Genomic DNA, 21,396 nt, shown 5'->3' on the forward strand with positions numbered 1-21,396 from the left:
CTGTCTACCTGTAGTGCTGTCTTAGGCGTCTCACAGTACGGACATTGCAATTTATTGCCCTGGCCACATCTGCAGTCGTCATGCCTCCTTGCCTCATTCATAAGGCACGTTCACACAGATGAGCAGGTACCCTGGGCATCTTTCTTTTGGTATCAGTACAAAGGCATCTTTAGTGTCCTAAGTTTTCATAACTGTGACCTTTAATTGCCTACTGTCTATAAGCTGTTAGTGTCTTAACAACCGTTCCACAGGTGCATGTTCATTAATTGTTTATGGTTCATTGAACAAGCATGGGATACAGTGTTTAAACAATTTACAATGAAGATCTGTGAAGTTATTTGGAAGACAGGGTCCTGAAAAAGGGACGTTTCTTTTTTTTTGCTGAGTTTATATTCTGTTTTAATTACAGGCCTCTAGAAACATCACTACAAAAACTTCAGCACATTTTCAAAATACTATTCTTTGCCCTTGTAAGCAGCATAATGTACAGCATAATGACAGACAAACATTCTTTACAAATCTAATGAAAAATAGGAAAAATTAAATCAGAAATAGTTTTGGTTTATGCTTTGAAGATCAAAACTGTTCATTCCTTATTCAAATGCTGTACAGGCAAGCAAGATTATGTGTAAAGTTGGGACACTGACACAACCCCTGTCAGGATTCTGCTCTTGTCGATGACTTGTCCAGTTTCATGTATGGGTCTTATTGAACTTATTGATACTAGGGCTGCGACGTCATGGAATTTTTGATGACGGTTATTGGTCAGCCAAATTACCGCGGTCATCATTATGACCTTTCAAATAGCAACAAAAAAATATACAGTTAGGATGGTTATTTTATTTTCATGACGGTCTTCATCCATAACTGTTGGTTAAACTGTTGTATGGTAATTGTGCCAGCCCTAGTTGTAACTATACAAAAGAAAAGGCTGATTGAAATAGAGAGTGAATCAGTTTGTCTTCAGGCACTCTTCACAGTCCCATCATTGAGGGAAGACAGTTGTACCTGTGGGAGGGGACCACATTCAATCAGTGTGGATTGATTGATACTGTAAACGGCTAATAATAGTAAACAAAGTTGAGTTAACCTCAATAATTACTAAACCCCACCAACATTACACTCTCTAATGCAATGCCAGTTTCATACTTTTTGGGCTACCTTAACCATCTCCTGTGTCACAGTCCGGGACTTTCCAGTCCATTTTGCGGCCTTTCTCGTAGAGTCCCTTCAGAACTTTGCGGACTTCGTTGTTTCCTCCTCCACGACTCAGTTCCAGGTACTTATTGTAGAGAGAAAGCGCGGTGCGTGCATCCTCGATACTGTCATGGGTCTCACCCTGGATGTTAAGGTCTGGAGAAGCAAGTAGCAGTTTTACCATTTCACACAATTTTGTGTTACACGGAGAAATTTGAAAAATGGCAGACTAAGAAGTAATTTCTATATGAACAAAACAGTGGTTGAGGAGTATAAACTCTTACCCAGGAAGTACCAGGCGAGAAAGCGCAGAGAGATCATCCTCTTACGAGGCATATGGAACAGGTAGACTGTGTCAACAACCTGATCCTTCAGCACCTGAGCCAGGAAACATAAAAACACAGATGAGCTCCCAAACTCCCTCCACTGAAATGACCCCGTCTACTGTTTCTAGCTAACCAATAGGGCAGGATTACTGGACACAGATTAAGATTGGTTCTGGACTAAAAAGCCATTTTAAAGGACATTTTCCATTGAGCATTCTTTTTTTGGAGGCTTAATCTGTGTCTGGGAAACCGGCCCATAATCTTTACTAAAACTGCAGCCAGGGGTATAGAAACAGGTCAATTTGGTTCAATTTCACAATCCAATATATTAAGAATACAAATTTACCAGCAAATTTATAACCCGGAAGTCCTTTTGTAAACCATGGCCAACAAAGCGCACTCCGGTGTCAATGAGGAAGCGCAGCTTCAGGTAAGTTGACTTCAGAGTGGTCAAGTGCTTGGAGGAAATCTTAGCATCTAAGTCCCCTGGTTTGATGCCTGAGTACTGGGTCAGATAGTCCACCACCTGCACCAGCAAAAGAGTGAAGTAGATTCAACTTTAAGAACTAAGATGAGTTGAATTTAGGTATCTTTGTTTAAGAAGCTGTATTGTTTGTGGTTATATAACATCCCATTTTACTGCAAAGCAATAATTATCTGAACATCCATCCATCCTGTTGAAGTACTCATATTATTGCCAGGTCGAGAGGGGCTGCATTACCTGCTCCTGAGTGGAGATGTAGTCATCGATGAATGGTACTCCATCGTTGGGACCCTGACCGCGCACACAGGTGATCCGTGCCACAGACATCTGACTGGGCTTAATGGTAGACTTGGTGCCGTCGCTGCGTAGCTCTGCCTCCTCCTACATACCCAAAGACATGGATTTGATCCATAGGGGGGAATTTAAACAGTGGATCTCCAAGCAGAGATGTTGATTATTAGCATCATTTTTATGCTGCTTGGGTGAAGCTGCCCCTCCTATACATACACCTATGTAATGATTACGGTTAAGGATCTGGGAAGGAAAAACTATTCCTTAGAGGAACCTTCTAGATACATAGTTGATCTAGCACTCTGACATATACACCAAATCTAGCAATCAGACTTCTGCCAGACTGACCTGGTTGAGGGTGACAAACTCAGCGTCCAGCCCCACGAGGTCTCCAGCCTGGGGCATCTCACTGACCATGAGGGGGATGAACGTGGCGTGGCTCTTCCTCTGCTTCCTTGCCAGTGATGCCTCTGTCAGCAGCACACTGGCCTCGATGGGGTTTTTAACTGGGAAAGACAGACAGAAATCAAGTGTTGGAGTGGGGGTGTTATCAAACAGGTAATAAGTGCAGTCATACACAGTACCACAAACAACACCCATCTTCACAGAGGAGGTCAAGGTTATATTGCGTACTGGTTTGGACTGACACCAAGACAACTATCCTGTACGTGTTATGTATACTGAACAAAATTATAAACGCAACTTGCAACAATTTCAAAGATTTTTACTGAGTTACAGTTCATATAAGGAAATCAGTCAATTGAAATACATTCATTAGGCCCTAATCTATGGATTTCACATGACTGGGAATAGAGATATGCATCTGTTGGTCACAGATACCTTGAAAAAAAGTGGGCCTCACAATGGGTCTCAATCACAATCTCGTCACGGTATTTCTGTGCATTCAAATTGGCATCGATAAAATGCAATTGTGTTTATGCCTGCCCATACCATAACCCCACAGCCACCATGGGGCACTCTGTTCAAAATGTTGACATCGGCCAACCGCCCGCCCACACGACGCCATACATGTCGTCTGCGGTTGTGAGGCCGGTTGGACATACTGCCATTGAGTGGATTGCTTACTGCGTAGGTCGTATTTGGAGTGGTAGTTTCTCTTGGCGTAATACAAGATGGCAGGCACCTTCCAGTTCACATCAAACTGTGCTGCTTCCGCCTGAAACACACAAACACTTATTTTAGACTCCTGTTATATTTGAGAAATTAGTAAGATATTTGATATATTGATTCAGTGAGTAATCAAAGATGACCTTGTCAATTGGCTCAATCAGGAAATCATTGAATAGATACCACTGCTGGTGTGTTACCCCCTTAAACCGCAACATGAACAGAAATAAATTAGTCAAATATGGTTTTCACATTATTATTATCAGCATATATACAATGAGTCTACAAAACATTAAGAATACCTTCCTAATATTGAGATAACCCCCCCCCTTTGCCCTCAGAACAGACTCAATTCGTCAGGGCATGGAATCTACAAGGAGTCGAAAGCGTTTCACAGGGATGCTGGCCCATGTTGACCCCAATGCTTCCCACAGTTGTGTCAATGTTGGCTGGTTGATGTCCTTTAAGTGGTGGATCATTCTTGATACACACGGGAAACTGTTGAGCATGGAAAACCCAGCAGCATTGCAGTTCTTGACACAAACCGGTGCGCCTGGCATCCTACTACCATACCCCTTTCAAAAGAAACTTAAATATTTTGTCTTGCCCATTCACCCTCTACATCTTTCTTTTTAATTATTTTTAATTTAACCTTTATTTAACTAGGCAAGTCAGTTAATAACAAATTCTTATTTACAATGACGGCCTACCCCGGCCAAACCTGGACAATGCTGGGCCAATTAAGCGCCGCCCTATGGGACTCCCAATCCCGGCCGGATGTGACGACACACACACACAATCAGTCTCAAAGCTTAAAAATTCTTCTTTAATGTCTCCAACCCATCATCTACACTGATTGAAGTGGATTTAACAAGTGACATCAATAAGGGATTATAGCATTCACCTGGTCAATCTGTCATGGAAAGAGCAGGTGTTCTCAATGTTTTGTACACCAAGTGTAGCTTTCCATTCTCCTGATGTCTGTTGATGTTCTTACTTTGGCTCTAACAGATCTATCCATCCACTCACCTCTTTTCTGACGTGATAGGTCTCTCCCACTTTGATGTGTGCTACCAGATTTCCCCCAGTTCGAGCGTCCAGTACATGAGGCACAGTAACCACCAAGTCATAGAGAGACGCTCCTTCAGCCTCCTCAGTGGAGCTCAGCTAAACGAATGGTTAAAGAAAAAGCATTTTCACACATACAGTGCTAACACAGTTCATTCTATTAAATTGAAACCAGTACAGAAAAACAAAAACAAGTTAGAAGGAGCCAAATGGAAAAACCATCTTGGAAAATTATTTGGTGAGTGAAACCTATGAATGTGAAGTAAAAGTAGTTGTTGGCTGTTCTGTGTCTCTCACCTAGGGTTGCACAATTCCATGAACTTTCAATCAATTCCCTGAATTTTGAAACCCTTCTCTCACCTCTTCTTCCTCTGGCCAACTGCTTATCTCCAGGCCCTGGCTTTTGCTGATGGACATCTTCAGAGTGAGAGGGATCCAGATGTGACGCAGGTCCTCCACTCTGGTGTCAAAGGTCAGGCCCTCCGTATTGACCAGCCCCTCCCTAAACAACATGGAGGTTATCAAAAGTGCATTGAGGAAAATTTGAATTTCAGTTTACTCCCTGAATTGCCCCGATGCCGGGTAACATTTCAAAAACAAAATGTCAGATGATCATTGTTTTAACAAGCTTTCCCATCAATATTTCCATGAGAGTATGAACTCTCAGCCAAATATTTGGAAAGGTTCATCATTCGTACTCTAAGCACCACTCTGTTGGTTGTGGTGGTGGAGGTTCTTTGGGCTTATGGGGTTCCATTTCCTCTTTCTTCTTGGCCTTGATGAAAGCGTACTGTGGAGAGAGAGGAACAGTCTGATTCACTGTAATAACTTTGTGGAAAAATATTACAGACACTGGAAACACAAACAACACCATCAGGATAATAGAAGTACTAAATCTCTAATGTGCTCCTGTAGCACCTGTAAATATATGGCCATCATGTCATTGTAAATATCAATCGCAGTCTGTATTCAGCATTTGCCATTGTAGGAGGAAAAACTCAAGCGGTCGATCATGGTTTGGATGTAAGAGCTCACCTCTGCCTGAGCCTTCCAGAACTCAGCTTCTTTGACACTGTTCACCTCACAGTTAATGACCAGCACATCAGGAAGGCAGCGGATGTTCCGTGTCTGCACCTAGAGATAGATGGATACAGGAAAAACACATGAAAGAATTGACTCAAACAAACCCATTTTAAAACTAAAATATTTTTTTAAAATATTTTTTTAAGTGTCACTTACTGTGGGCTGGTACTTTTCACAATTCTCACACCATGCCTGTGTACTCTGCTCCAGACATATACTCTTCTTCAGGATCTCAGCAAAGTCGTACTCCTTTATCGTCTTATCTAACAGAATATGGTTTACAGTAAAACTTCAATATATGATCAAGAAATCCATTGTACTACCCAGATAACAGTGATACTAGTCGAATACTTGCAGAGTAAAGATAATTAGGGGAAAACTTACCAAGTGAGTTCTGCTCAGGGTAGTGCATGGTGAAGAGCAAGGTGAGAGAGGAGCGTACTGTCTCCTTTCCACAGCGACACAGGCTGCTGTTCTCAACCTCACACCCAAACTGCCTTCCGATTACAGACTCGCCTGAGGAGCCCAGAGCACTGTCCCAACAAAGCATAAAACAATTATCAAGCCAAAGTCATCACTAAACACAAATAGAAGATGCTCTAGTATACACTAAATAAATGTTAAAAGCTGATTTACTTCCTAAGATTGAGAGTTTAAGAAATGCACATCATTTTAACTCGTATCTTTTTTTGGGGGGCGGGGCTGTTAAAAATGTTAAACAAAAGGAAAAAGGTGTCACCTGCTGCTGGCTCCTCGGTAGGCCTGTGGCCCCTCCTGCTCCTGGGTCTCCTGATGGAGCTGGGTTAGAATGAAGCGGTTCCAACTCTGGATGAGACGACCCAGCCTGGCCTTCCCCGTCTGCTCATCAGAGTCAGCCAGGATAAGGCCCAGGGCAGACGCCTCTGGGATTGTTCGGAAAGCTCGGAGGAAATTACTGGCCTTTGAGAGGGGTTAGAGGGGACAGTAGTTGCAATGAGTGAATGGCCATGGGAGTAGGCAGCAGGATGGTTCAATTATGGTCCGTCAGTTCAGTGCATACATAAACACATTACAGTGCTCTATTACCTCTATTACAACTGCATCAAACACTTTATTACAACTCTATTACATCTATTACTACTACCATTACTACAGGGGTCTATGATTTTGTATTGACAGATGGACCATATGACAGAGTTTGAGATGTGTCATGGCTGTCGGTGGCATAGAGCTAGAATGAATAGAATGGCTTGGAACCTCTGACCCTAAAGGTCGTCACTAGTTACCACAGCCAAAGACAGAAGGCCCACCGACTCGAACAATCAAATTAGGGAGTGTGATAACGCATATGCCGGTTTACCGTTCATGGGAAACGACCAATCAGATGAGGGAGTGTGATGACACGTATGCCGACCGGCTTGCAGGGGCAGATAAAAGAAATCCATGTCTCTTATCTTTTGATCCGTCAATGATTTGGTTATTTATTAGCTATAATGAAACCAACCGTTATAAATGAAAAGTGTTAATCAGATGTCTTATTCTTACTCATGGTCACTTGTCTTAACCCAAAATAGGTTTACTCCAATAGCTGCATTGTTTTTAAAATGGCATGTAGACAAATAGATTTACACATTACATTGACATATTAGTCTTTTAGCAGACACTCTTATCCAGAGCGACTTACAGGATCAAACGTATGGAGGCTGTTCTGAGGGCAATAGTCTGTGTGTGTGTGATACTTGAGTTTTCCCTATACCCATCATGAGGTTGCTAGAACCTAGACAACGAATGAAAGTTTACGAAGGTGCACACAGGCCGATAGAAAAATTAGAGTAAATCAAGGTGACAGACAGTAGCACATTCAACACCGCTTTGCTCACTCTTGCCTGCAACTGATCTCGGGCGCAGTCATTAGTCCAACAGTTGCAAACAAGAGTTTCTATTGGACAAATTCAGGCATGTTTATCCCTGTTTTGTTCCATTTGCTTCCGTTTAAGAAACGTTTTTCAACAGAATTGGCGTAATGAATACATCCCTGATCACACTAGGGCTGACCCCATTTGGTTGACTGGTCGATTTTTTGGTTGATCAATAATTTTTTAGTCGAGCACACCAATACCCACCCATTCAGCGTTAATTCACATAATTTCTAATCTACAATGTTTGTTTGGATACCATATTTTCTGTTAATGCATTTAATATATTATTAGTATTTTACAGTTCTCATTGTCGGAGTGGACATGTTATTTACAATGTACAACCTAGGATACACTTGTGAGAAACATGTTTTGGTTAATTTCCTTCCATTTACAAGTTGTGTTTTGATCACTCTTGTCAATGTTGAGTAAGGACGCGCACTGATTATGCATAGAAGTAGGCCTAGGCTACCTGGCCAGCATGCAAATGTCGGCTTATAAAATGTGCCCATTTGGGGATCTGATGGTATTTCTGATCGTCTTGAAAATAAAAGAGAGCTGCACACTCTAGGAGCTCAGATGCAAAAATGTAATTACCAACGTTTCGACAGCCAAGCTGTCTTCATCATGTCGCAATGTTGGTAATTACATTTTTGCATCTGAGCTCCTAGAGTGTGTGGAGTGTGCTCCTAGAGTGTGCACTCTTGGCATTCTCTCAACCAGCTTCACCTGGAATGCTATTCCAACAGTCTTGAAGGAATTCCCACATATGCTGAGCACTTGTTGGCTACTTTTCCTTCACTCTGCGGTCCAACTCATCCCAAACCATCTCAATTGGGTTGAGGTCGGGTGATTGTGGAGACCAGGTCATATGATGCAGCACTCCATCACTCTCCTTCTTGGTCAAGTAGCCATTACACAGCCTGGAAGTGTAATGGGTCTTTGCCCTGTTGAAAAATAAATTATAGTCCCACTAAGCGCAAACCAGATGGGATGGCGTATCGCTGCAGAATGCTGTGGAAGCCATGCTGGTTAAATGCCTTGAGTTCTAAATAAATCACTGACAGTGTCAACAGAAAAGCACCCACACACCATCACACCTCCTCCTCCATGCTTCATGGTCAGAATACACGTGAAGATTATCCGTTCACCTACTCTGCGTCTCACAAAGACACGGCGGTTGGAACCAAAAATCTCAAATTTCAAATCAGACCCATGGACAGATTTTCACCGGTCTAATGTCTGTTGCTCGTGTTTCTTGGCCCGATCAAGTCTCTAATTCTTATTGGGGTCCTTTAGTAGTGCTTCTTTTTCAGCAATTTGACCATGAAGGCCTGATTCTCGCCGTCTCCTCTAAACAGTTGATGTTGAGATGTGTCTGTTACTTGAACTCGGTGAAGCATTTATTTGGGCTGTAATTTCTGAGGCTGGTAACTCTAATGAACTTATCCTCTGCAGCAGAGGTAACTGTGGGTCTTCTTTTCCTGTGGTGGTCCTCAAGAGCCAGTTTCATCATAGCGCTTAATGGTTTTTGCGATTGCACTTGAAGAAACTTTCAGAATTCTTAACATTTTCTGGATTGACTGATGTCTTAAAGTAATGATGGACTGTCGTTTCTCTCTGCTTATTTACATTTACATTTAAGTCATTTAGCAGACGCTCTTATCCAGAGTGACTTACAAATTGGTGCATTCACCTTATGACATCCAGTGGAACAGTCACTTTACAATAGTGCATCTAAATCTTAAAGGGGGGGGGTGAGAAGGATTCAACTTCAAACAGTTGTAAACGTCGTATTTGAACTGCTCTTGCCATAATACGGACCTGGTCTTTTACCAAATCTTCTGTATACCACCTCGACCATGTCACAACACAACTGATTGTCTCAAACACATTAAGGAAAGAAATTCCACAAATTAACTTTTAACAAGGCACACTTGTTAATTGAAATGCATTCCAGGTGACTACCTCATGAAGCTGGTTGAGGGAATGCCAAGAGTGTGCAAAGCTGTCATCAAGGCAAAGGATTTCTACTTTGAAGAATATAAAATATATTTAGATTTGTTTAACCCTTTTTTGGTTACTACATGATTCCATGTGTGTTATTTCATAATTTTGATGCCTTCACTATTATTCTACAATGTCGAAAATAGTCAAACTAAAGAAAAACCCTTGAAATGAGTAGCTGTCCAAACTTTTGACTGGTACTATACAACAGCATCGCACAGCCATTGAAGAGGAGCGGGACAACATTCCACAGACCACACTCAACAGCCTGATCAACACTATGTGAAGGAGATGTGTCATGCTGCATCAGGAAAATGGTGGTCACACCAGATACTGACTGGTTTGCTGATCCACGCCTTTTTTTTAAGGTATGTGATTTCCTTATATGAACTGTAACTCAGTAAGATCTTTGAAATTGTTGCAAGTTGCATTTATAATTTTGTTCAGTATACATAAGACGTACAGGATAGTTGTCTTGGTGTCAGTCCAAACCAGTACGCAACATAACCTTGACCTCCTCTGTGAAGATGGGTGTTGTTTGTGGTACTGTGTATGACTGCACTTATTACCTGTTTGATAACACCCCCACTCCAACACTTGATTTCTGTCTGTCTTTCCCAGTTAAAAACCCCATCGAGGCCAGTGTGCTGCTGACAGAGGAAGAGCCAGGCCGGAGACCTTGTGGGGCTGGACGCTGAGTTTGTCACCCTCAACCAGGTCAGTCTGGCAGAAGTGTGATTGCTAGATTTGGTGTATATGTCGGAGTGCTAGATCAACTATGTATCTCGAAGGTTCCTCTAAGGGACAGTTTTGGATACGTTTTTCCTACCCAGATCCTTAACTGTAACTCAAAAAAATAGCTAAATGTGTGCACAGACTTTAGTAATGCACATCAATCATGGCGGATTTGATGAATAACCACTTTGTTAGATTCGATTTGTTGAATATGCCCCAATCCGGCATCCTTCTATCCCCCACAGTCTGCGTTCCATTCATTTATTTACCGCGTCTATGTCAGTTGAGTTGACTTAACAAATCACAGCACAGATTGAAGGGAATACTTTGTGCTTTTACTTCCTGGCACGGGTACACTCAAAATGGCTTCCAGTCCACCCATTATGCCATCATTGACTTGAATGGAGAAGGCCTTTCTATTCATTCTATTCCTATGATCAGTGGCTACCTGACAGGGGTCTCCTCGTGACAGGTCCAGCATGTGGAAGAGGAAGCCCAGCTCACACGCCAGACAGAACTCCTTCTGACACAGGTGGTTCTGGACCAGGCAGCGGATTGGCTCCAGGAAATACAACACCTAACCATTCAGACACACAGGGAAAACACACACTGAAATAATCTTATAACATTTTCATTTGTAAATGGGAACAAATAATCATGAGCTCGATAAATTAAACAAATATAAATCAACCTTGTTATACATAGAGTACATAAATAAACGCCACTCATTTCCGATTCTCACCTGGATCATGCAGTTGCAGTAAGCATTGGGAATGTGAGGTTCAAGACCAGCAAACAGGGTCCTGTTGTAATGTTTGAAGTCAAAGTCCTCCAGGCCAAGTTTGGAGTATTTGATGGTGACCTGATGGGCACAAAACAATCCAAGATGTCAGGTCTTATCGTTAACACAACAAGCTAACCACATCACCCACAATGAACTGTGCTCATAACACATAATCATACTATTAAACCACACATTTCACAATTACAGGTAGATAACAATGTAATTAGTAAAGAGACGCACCTTCCTGTATTTCTTGGGCACCATGTACAGGTGTGGTTCTTCATCTCGACCAATAAGAGACTCAGGAACACCCTGATTGTAGTTATCATAGTCCAGCTCAACCTCCTTGATCTTGTAAGGAACCTGAAACACGGCAAACAGGTCATTGGGTCACCAAGAGAGGATTTCTATACAAGCCAAGCATAGTTCAGTGTCCAACTTTTCCTGGATAACACTGCCTGGGCAAAAAAATGGATGAAAACCCATTGCTTCTGATGTAAAAAATAATAATAAATACACTGAATTTGTGGATAAGTGATGTACCTGGTTCCGGGGACGTGTGCGAGGATTGGGGGCGTAACCAATGAACCCTACAGAGTTCATAGTGCGCAGGATCTCTGGGTCCACTGGGGGTGCTCGCCTGGAGGATAAAAAGGTGAGAAATATTTGTATACTTACTTTAACTTAGTCATTTACATTTTAGTCCTTTAGCAGATGCTCTTATCCAGAGTGACTTACAGTTCGTGCATTCATCTTAAGACAGCTAGGTGGGACAACCACATACCAGTCTTAAGAAAATGTTACCTCAAAGAAGTTATCAGCAATCTGAGGTAGCAAGAAAATACACTTTTGGGGGGAGGGGAGAAGACAATTGATGCTTCTGGCACAAGAGAATACATCTACATGAACTTTTGGGAAGAGATTGGCATTAACCCAGCTCAAGGTGCAGTGAATTCACCGCATAGCCTACTTCAGCAGATCAAAGTCACAACACTTGTCTTAAAACAATGTGTTACCTACCTAGGGCTGGGAGTGGCCTGTGTGGTGACCCAGTCTGACAGCAGCGGCTCTGAGCTGTTCAAAGGCATGGGGATGAGGGACAAGGGCAACAGGTCATGGCTCCAGTCTAGCTGAGGCAAGGAGTCTACCAGACAGGGCAGCGCAAACTCTGTCTCCCGTGAGTAGCTGTTGTAGGAGACTTCTGGGGCGTCTGACCAAAGGTGCACACCTCCCCCAGAGTCCCCAAAGGCCAAAGCCTGCTTGCTGGAGGACACATCAAAGCTCATGAGCAACTGGCCCACGGTGTTGACATGGAAGACGTCAGCCAGGTTAGCTAGTCCAGTGGGCTCACAGAACTGACACTCTCCTGGGGATGGAGGGAAAAGATGGTCAATTATTTTCTGCAGTCTGATAAATACAGCTAGCAGGCTGCATAACAAACACATTCCCCATTTGATCAATACCTGTCTGTGAGATGATGGCCAGGCGTGACGTGTATGTAGGGATGAAGCGCAAGAAGAGGGGGTCCACGTGCACCTGGAGTGGTGTCACAGTGCGCATCATGCGCAGGTCAAACACCATGAGGAAGCGGTCACACGCCAGTCTGTTCAGCCCTCGACTGGAGAACCCACACGCAGCCAGGAGGTTGCCATGGACATCGAAGTCTGACAGGCTACCGGAGAAGGCATCAAACTCATGTTCTAGCTTGAAGGTGCGCAGGTCACAAAGGGACACCTGGTTTTGTGGAAGGCAAGATGATGAGCTATACGAATGGTTAAGTATGTAAAAAGCCCTAGTAGCATCTTCCAAACACTGAGAAACATGGGTGGCCTTGGGCCTCTCTTGTTGTCTTTACCTTCCCAGATGTGTTCCCACAGAATAAGAAACGATTGGACTGCCGCATGATAGCTACCCCTGGAGCCTCGACTGTAAACTAGGCATCGGAAGGAAAGATCACAATATTTACAATTATTAATCTATTCAATCACTTATTTTCAAGAGCATATAGGCCACAAAATACAGGCAAAATTATTTATTGCAACTATAGTTATATCTTCACATGCTGATGTTATGCAATACCTTTTGGGTCTGCTGCACAGTATTAAGGTCAAATTCAAGCACATAATTCTGTAGTCCACCCATGAGCATTGCATTGTTTTCTGTCATAAGCAGACTATGCATGTCAGCTCCCTCCTCCATTCTGAAATGTACACATTAATTAATTAAGACAATTATACAATAATGTACAGTATTCAAGGTAGACACCCAAACTGAAGCTGTAATTTCAGCACCCACCTTTGAACCTAAGCAAATATGGCTGCATGGCTCGCATAATAACATGATTGGGTTATCAGTGAGAACTAAATCAGTAAGAAAACTACAATGTGCAAAAGCATTTGCATGCCACTCACGGGTAGTCGAACATTACGAGGCCTCCACGAGTTTGGCACTTGAGATTACTCTTAGAGAGAAACAGAACCCCTGTCTCCATGCTCTGAATCTGACGAATGTCATCAGTCGAGTGCGCCTGGAAAGATGAGTAGCGGCCCATGGTCGAACCAAAGAAGGACATTGCATGTCCCTATGGAAAAGAGAGTGGGGAAGAGTGGGGAAACAAGTTAATATTACTGGGAAAATTGCAGAATTACACAAAAAGTGCCAACTGAAACGAAAGTGAACAAAACATTTGTGGACACACATGTTCCAAGTACTAGTAATACCACATTGGGTTGTTCCACCTCAAAAAGGTGGAACAGATAAAATAGGTATTCCTGCAACATTATATTGTTGAAATATTATTTGATCTATGATCAATTAAGATAATTGATTGCATTCAAACTGGCCATTTTAAATTATAGGATTCATATAATATTCAGTAAATATAGTAACCAACATCCGATTTGGACCAAATGAGTTAGACATGAGGAATCCAAAGAAATGGTCAAAGGCCACCACACATCCCCTGGAAATCCCACCCCAACAAAGAGTATATAGTGTTAGGTCTCTATGTCTAACAAGTAGTACGGAGCTGCAGCTCTGAGTATATCATCTTCATCCTGTGTAATGTACTATAAATATATTTGGTGATTGTTTTTTTTTTTCCCCTGTTCAGAGAAATATGTCATTTAAGTTCTTATGTCTATGTCCCATCCTACATACTGATATTACCAGGTTCAAACCACTAGACAATGCTTTTCCTGCTATTAGGTGATTTTTTAAGGATCCCCCCCCCCCCAATGTTAAAGGGATTGTACACCCAAATTACAAAACTATTGATTTTCTTACCCTGTAAGTGGTCTATAGACAAGGTCTGACAGCAATCCATGCTTTGGTTTTGTTGTCATCCGTTTCAAATGCTAACTGTTTTGCATTTGTGGCACAAATCCAATTAATGGTACCTAATATCAGCATTTCCATACATCATGTGCAAATCATCCTCAAGTATATAATAAAAATGTACTGCGTAACACAATGATGTTACTTATAGATTACTTGGATATGAAGCGTGAAAATGCTAATATAGGTACCATCTCAGATAATCTAAGATAGTGGGTGTCATGGCTTGCTGAAATGACATGGAATGACCCTATTTTCGCACATAATAATTTGTCTCTTACCCTGTGGTTTCCCATCCAGAGTAGCTCCTCTTGCAGGTCAAAGTGAGTTGCTGTGACAGGAACGCCCACCTCTGCATGCACACTGTGGAGCTCAGAGAACATCCCCTCCATCATGTGCACAGACTCAGGTATGGCCACGGGAAGACCATCTGGATCAAGCTCCACACCTTGCAACAAACCCGGATTGAGTCGTGGATCCATCGAGGGCTCCCTACTCGGCTCTAGATTCCCATGGAGGGCGGGTGCGTATTCACCCATTCCTTGGTCCAGACCATCAAAGTTCATCATGAAGACATCTGTCCTGGAAAAAAAATGGGTGCATGTTGTTCAAATAGGCTCGCAAATTGGATTACAGACTGACTGTAGTAGCCAGTTAGCTACAGATTATGAATTATATTTAGGTAGCACTCTCATTAGGCCATCATTGTAAATATAGAATTTGTTCTTAACTGACTAGCGGAGTTAAATAAAGGTTCAATAAAAATAAATAAATGAACACTAGTGACCTCTTGGCGTAACAGGTGTGTATTCATTCAGCAGATTCTGTTGCAAATCGTTTTTTAAACGGAAGCAAACATAATGAAATGTGGAAAGATTTTACCGCTGAGGTATATGGGACTTACCTGAATGTGTCCAATAGAAACGTATTTTAGTTGCACGTTTTGCAACTGTTTGGACTAATGATTACACCCCAGCTAATCTAGCCCTGTCAGCATGCTAAGCATAATAGGTAACCATCAGGGCTATAGTTGTTGGTTTGCTGTATTCGTAAACGAAGTAAGAATTACAATATTGCTATACTGGATTGCAATAGTACAGTGTTCATTATTTTTAAGAAATTAAAAGAGGACAAACTAGTTAGCTGTATCGGCCCAACATGTGCGGATTTCATGCAACTGTTTGCTAGCTAACTAACGTTAGCGACGTTAGTAAGCACGAGCTACAGTTTGGATAACACAACTCCTAATACGAATCCCATGTTTAAAATCAATGGAAACAAAGACATTAATAATTTACTAAATGTATAGCTGTACACTGTGCCCCAAATAATAGCTTCTCAGTTTCTAATTTTGTTATGTAGATTTCTTTGCGCCCATGATTGCTTCATTCATAACAACAATAAAACCAACGAGCAACCAAGTACTTCCGGAGCAAGTAGTGTCGCTACGTTCACGAAACGACAAAGTTCAGAACCAACCCTCAATGTTCTTATTCTTCATCCAAAATGTTGCATTACTGCCACCTACTAAACTGGAGTACAACTCCCTTATACTTTGCTTGAAAAATAAATAAACAAATACCCTACCATCTAACACTACACTATCAACAAAAATTAAAAAACTAAATAAAATATAAATATCACCCTTCTCCACTATTTAAATATATTTAGTCCTACCTCATGCCAACAACCTGAAAGGATGGGACATCACCACTTAACACACCCTGTAACTATTCTGATGTCAAGTCTCGCACACCCAAATACTTCTCTGCAGCTGTCACCACAACCTCTATTTTCTGCAACTTATACATTCCATCCCTGCAGTACAGTTGATAACCATTGCTATAAATGCAAAACATTCAATCTAACTGAAACATATTTCACTTGTTGGCCTATTCTTCTGTACTGGTACAGATCTCCTACTCACACCACTCCTCTCAGGATACTTATATATCCTAACATCACTATGTCAGGCAAAGACTCAACATCTGCATCGCAAATGACGAGCATCACAAACACCGGGAATCTTCCCCTTCAGTTGGTCAACTTGAACATTTACTGCTACCCCAGTAATCACTCCTTTCAATGGCACACTTTTGTTGAGAGTGAAACAATTCACATTTCTTGCTCCCATTCGTATAACGCAGAGCTCCTTCTACCCTCACCGATTCCATAGTATCCAACTCTGTTTTCACCCACCCTGAAACCACAAATCGATAAGCCAAAAGGCAAGGGGCCACTTTTTCCAAAAACTTCACTCCTACTGTCACAGACTCATCTTTATCCCAACCCTTGGTGCAAGCCTCGGGCTCCGAGAACTTCACCAAACCTACCACCTCCGATGCTTTGTCCTCATTCCTTTCCATTTCTCCTCCTGCGTTCAGCTCACTCTGCTTACACTTTCTACCATTCTTCTTTAACAAACCATCTCCCTTTTTCTGTCATTTGTAACTGACTCAAGCTCACCATCTTCCTCCCTCTCTCTCTTAGACCTCCTCTGCCTCTCTTTTCCCTCCATTCCTCCTACATATACCAAGTATATGTCTCCTTATGATAATACTGACATATATCTTGTTTTTGCTTTCTCAAGGGACACCATTTAACCGGCTGTCACAATGTCCATTCAATCAGTACGAACCCCTTGGGATGTTGCACTCAACAGTGCATCCCACTTATAACGCAGCTGCTTCGTCTTGATGTTATTCCAAACCCTCAATGTTAAAAATGTTGCAGTCGATTGAAGGTAAAGTGTTGGTAGTCTAATGTTAATTTTACAGTGAAAAGTAAATCCTTGAACTCTCACCTCTTTGCCTGTGCAGTAGGCCTACACAATTTTTTTTTGTTTTTTTTTGTCAAGAATATGCTTAGGCCTAATCTAGATCTGATGAAATGTATGTTTTGAACCTGGGTGGGAATCAGAACATAGACTATTCTAATACAGGCCTGTTGGCAAGTGTTTGTGTTTTGGGGATTGCCTGTTCTCAACTGAATACATTTTTGTGTTGATCATGCATATTCATGCATTGGCTCCACCAGACCAGTGAATTTGAATACATTTCTGTTCTACATTTCCTTCCCTTTATCTTTCCTTGTGAAATAAAAACATGTTCTCTAATTTAAACAAAGAACAATAGGTGTGTTCTCATACTTATACATAACAATGACTTTATTCATTGCGGTATTTGCCTGTGTACTTTTCAGTGTAGGCCTAACCTCCATTTTAGTGGTCAACAAAATATTCTTCTCATGAAGAGAATTTGTCAGGGGCTCAAGAAGCAAGCGGAAAGTTTACACTACTCACAGCCCCACACATTAGAAGCCAGTAATGTACATTTCACAGTGGTTCTTTATGTAACAAACGTAGGCTAATTTCACTTGAAAGATGTCGTTCTACAGATGCCAAACTGCAAAATACATTACAAAAGAGGAAATCCATCTGTAAATGATGATGACAGAGCCAGTCAACAAGAGTCATTGAGGAAATGTCATCAATGAAATGTCCTCAATTGAAATTCTTCTTGTATAATTTTGAGTCAAAAAGTTTGAAAGAGTTTGAATCAATATGCAGAGTTGTTGGTTAATGTATTTTATCAAATATAAAACATACTTTTATTAAAAAGTGGTTTTATTTTGGGGGAATATTCATCAGGCAAGAGTACTTTAAACTTAAATATCTAGGGCTAAGCCTATTAAATAATCAGTTTAATACCTTTTTAAATAAATAAGACAAACATTTGAATAAAACAGCAATTAAAGTGTTTTTTACCGACTACCTGACATGATGACTCCTTGCTGTCCCCAGTCCACCTGGCCATGCTGCTGCTCCAGTTTCAACTGTTCTGCCTTACTATTATTTGACCATGCTGGTCATTTATGAACATCTTGGCCATGTTCTGTTATAATCTCCACCCGGCACAGCCAGAAGAGGACTGGCCACCCCACATATGCTCTCTCTAATTCTCTCTTTCTTTCTCTCTCTCGGAGGACCTGAGCCCAAGGACCGTGCCCCAGGACGACCTGACATGATGACTCCTTGCTGTCCCCAGTCCACCTGACTGTGCTGCTGCTCCAGTTTCAACTGTTCTGCCTTGTTATTATTCGACCATGCTGGTCATTTATGAACATTTGAACATCTTGGCCATGTTCTGTTATAATCTCCACCCGGCACAGCCAGAAGAGGACTGGCCACCCCACATAGCCTGGTTCCTCTCTAGGTTTCTTCCTAGGTTTTGGCCTTTCTAGGGAGTTTTTCCTAGCCACTGTGCTTCTACACCTGCATTGCTTGCTGTTTGGGGTTTTAGGCTGGGTTTCTGTACAGCACTTTGAGATATCAGCTGATGTACGAAGGGCTATATAAATACATTTGATTTGATTTGATTTGAATTAGGCTTCAAAACAATTGTATTCGCTATGAACCATTTGATGAATAGGTGTGCGTTTGGGTCGATTAGGCTAATTAAGACTTTTAGCTTGCATACTTATTTTCTATATAAGTCCCAAGCTCTACAAATTTAATCGGGTATAAGTGCATTTATTGTCTGCACTCATACTGTCAGGTGAACACATACGGTACAATAATTTCAATGATAAATAGACAACATTTGTTCATTGGTCATTGGAAAATAGTCAAATGCTTTGCAAACACATTCTTTACAATATGGCGTGGACAGCATTAACGAAAACGAAACTACACATTTGATCTCTATTGGCTATAGGCTAAAACTCACCTGAAGGATGCCCCGGGAAAGTCCTCGCGTGACTCACCGGTCTGTCTAAGCATATAAATGGACAGGGACTCCGCTGCAATGTCACCAAAACTGCAATTTATAAACACAAGCAATACGGACCTGCAGAACTGCAATCAATCGTAGAAGAAATCAGAGTCATGTACCTGCCGTTCATTACCGTTGTTGGCCTTCTTGCGGTATTTACAGTTGCATTAGGCGCTCCAGTTAATCAAACAGTTGGAATCAGTTGGAATGAAGTCACAGAGGGCTCTTTAAAACTAAATGAACTTGCTAAAAGACTCTTAACTGAGGTAAGTGGTTTATCATCAGTATTCAGTATTGCTAATGGTAGGGTGATGATAAAACTGAATTGAAGTAGGCCTAAACTACCCTGGTTATTGATGCTTTTGTGGGACATTTGGTACCTATTGGTTAAAAACTGGTTCAAATAACGTTGTTTCCACTGTATTTCAAACCCAAAAATCAATGTGATGACGTTGAAACAACGTGGGAAATGTATTGGATTTGACAAAAGTAATACATTTAAGAGCATTTCGTCAACTTTCCGCATAACTTTTTTATACCGAAATCCAATGACATTGTGTTAAAAAAAAAGAAGTTAAATTCACTTTAGTTGACAACTCAATCAAATGTAAATCAAAACTAGATGTTGAACTGACATCTGTGCCCAGTGGGTAGTCAGACCGTTAGAAGTGGAAATTAATAGGTGCCTGCTACAGGTAGGAAACTTGTATTGAATCTGCCTCTGAAACATTTTATCATGTCCTGCAGGAGCTCAGTCATTTGCAAAATGTGGAAAGAGTTGTCAAAGGGCCAAGAGTGCTGGTGGAAGCCACAGACAAATGTGATCCAAAAAACCTAAGAGCAGATTCAATGGTAAGTCACAACTTCCATTCTGATAGTGAATTAACTTGGACCAACAACTTCAATAAAGCACATATGTGGTCAATGGTTATACACATGCAATTTATTTCAAAATGTTTAAAGAACTAACTAATTCTATCATCTGTCAGACACAAATGAGAAACAAATACACAACACCAAGTGTACAAAACTGAAATAATGAATCACCCTTTGTCTTTTTTTAAACCATGATCCACCTAAGCCTTGTCTTAAGAAGATGGTTTTTGCTCTGAAGAACTACAGTACAGTATTTGGGATAATTAGTCAGTTCAAGAATAACTGTGCAAAAACTGGAAAGATGGTGAACACAGTAGTGAAAAAACTCCTTTTAGAATTGAAGGTAAGTCCAGTGTATTTGAAGTCTGAACCTACTGATCTCTCAATCTACAGAATCATATTTCAATAACTTATTAATTGAGGGGTTGCATATCCTTACTCTTAATTGTTTTGTAGGAGCCCCATCGTCATTCAGAAGAGAAGTGGCAGGAAGTGAAGAGCTGGGAAGAGCCAGGACTGTGCCGTGACAATATTGAGAAGCTGTTCTCCTTCTCCATCCTCATGGCTCGGGTCTTTGCCCCTGGTGATCCTGCAAAACACATAATGGATTCGCCTAAATATTGTATCTAAAGCTGCGAAGCAGGCCACAATTGATTCGTCATCTGTGATCTGTTTCAGTATTAGACAACATAGTAGTAGATGGACATCTACATTAATTGTATGATCAATTTGATCAAAATAGTCTGAAATGACAAGTAACTTTTGTGGTGTTGTATGTTATTACAATGTTTCATAAACATTTCATTAACACACTTATATATCTGCCTGTGTTCCACTTTGGAACAGTTGTTTATATTTAGGAATGTATTTATATATGTATCTATCCATATTAATATATTTATCAAATGTATGAAATTGTGAAGTAACTTAACATATTTTTAACATATTTAATTATTTAACTTATTTAATCTATGTTAACACCTATTTATCTGCCAATGTAATATTTTTTAAACAAAATGTATTTATTATTGGATGTAATTTTCCACGTGTTAAATTGCTTTAAAAAATAAATAACTTTTTACTTTTAACTCTTGTTGTGTCAATAACATGGCTATTTTTGCCCGTACATCTACTGTAGCGGTGGAGTGACCACCTTTCAATTTTGGAAAATGCCAGATGGGCTGGACCATTTTTTTAGATGACTGGGCTAGTTAAAACTGACACACACTCCCAATTTCTTGTTGCTGATAAAAATAAAACAATGAAAAATATGTTTTTTGTTTGTTTTTTAGCAATTTCTCTGTTGTTCTAATCTACACTAAACAAAAATATAAATGCAACATGTAAAGTGTTGGAACCATGTCTCTAGAGCTGAAAAAAACCCACAGACTTTTCCATAAGCACAAAAAGCTTA

General features: G+C 41.0%; 2 protein-coding genes across 4 annotated transcripts; one reads left to right on the forward strand and one right to left on the reverse strand.

Moving 5' to 3' along the window:
- Positions 1 to 274: 274 nt before the first annotated feature.
- Positions 275 to 15,753, reverse strand: pan2 (poly(A) specific ribonuclease subunit PAN2). Of its 3 annotated transcripts, none has more exons than XM_046365809.1 (26): positions 15,239 to 15,753; positions 14,616 to 14,911; positions 13,410 to 13,579; positions 13,078 to 13,198; positions 12,854 to 12,931; positions 12,462 to 12,732; positions 12,019 to 12,364; positions 11,542 to 11,638; positions 11,239 to 11,361; positions 10,957 to 11,076; positions 10,663 to 10,791; positions 6,317 to 6,516; positions 5,962 to 6,110; positions 5,734 to 5,840; positions 5,530 to 5,628; positions 5,193 to 5,284; positions 4,855 to 4,996; positions 4,456 to 4,593; positions 3,570 to 3,629; positions 3,385 to 3,475; positions 2,647 to 2,804; positions 2,245 to 2,388; positions 1,870 to 2,049; positions 1,482 to 1,575; positions 1,162 to 1,353; positions 275 to 1,008 (listed from the first exon to the last, which is right to left on the reverse strand). In XM_046365809.1, the coding sequence occupies exons 2-25, from the start codon at positions 14,901 to 14,903 to the stop codon at positions 1,163 to 1,165; spliced, it is 3,588 nt and encodes a 1,195-aa protein (XP_046221765.1). In that variant the 5' UTR covers positions 14,904 to 14,911; positions 15,239 to 15,753; the 3' UTR covers positions 275 to 1,008; position 1,162. The 3 variants fall into 3 exon arrangements, with proteins under 3 accessions (XP_046221765.1, XP_046221763.1, XP_046221764.1); XM_046365807.1 differs by having other exon boundaries at positions 14,616 to 14,916; XM_046365808.1 differs by having other exon boundaries at positions 1,150 to 1,353; positions 14,616 to 14,916.
- A 3,326-nt stretch (positions 15,754 to 19,079) lies between these two features.
- LOC124045383 lies at positions 19,080 to 21,067 on the forward strand. The gene is made up of 4 exons (XM_046364679.1): positions 19,080 to 19,372; positions 19,854 to 19,958; positions 20,188 to 20,325; positions 20,439 to 21,067. The coding sequence occupies exons 1-4, from the start codon at positions 19,220 to 19,222 to the stop codon at positions 20,610 to 20,612; spliced, it is 570 nt and encodes a 189-aa protein (XP_046220635.1). The 5' UTR covers positions 19,080 to 19,219; the 3' UTR covers positions 20,613 to 21,067.
- The last annotated feature ends 329 nt before the right edge of the window (positions 21,068 to 21,396 follow it).

The sequence above is a fragment of the Oncorhynchus gorbuscha genome, linkage group LG10, assembly GCF_021184085.1.
Source record: "Oncorhynchus gorbuscha isolate QuinsamMale2020 ecotype Even-year linkage group LG10, OgorEven_v1.0, whole genome shotgun sequence".
Taxonomy (NCBI): domain Eukaryota; kingdom Metazoa; phylum Chordata; class Actinopteri; order Salmoniformes; family Salmonidae; genus Oncorhynchus; species Oncorhynchus gorbuscha.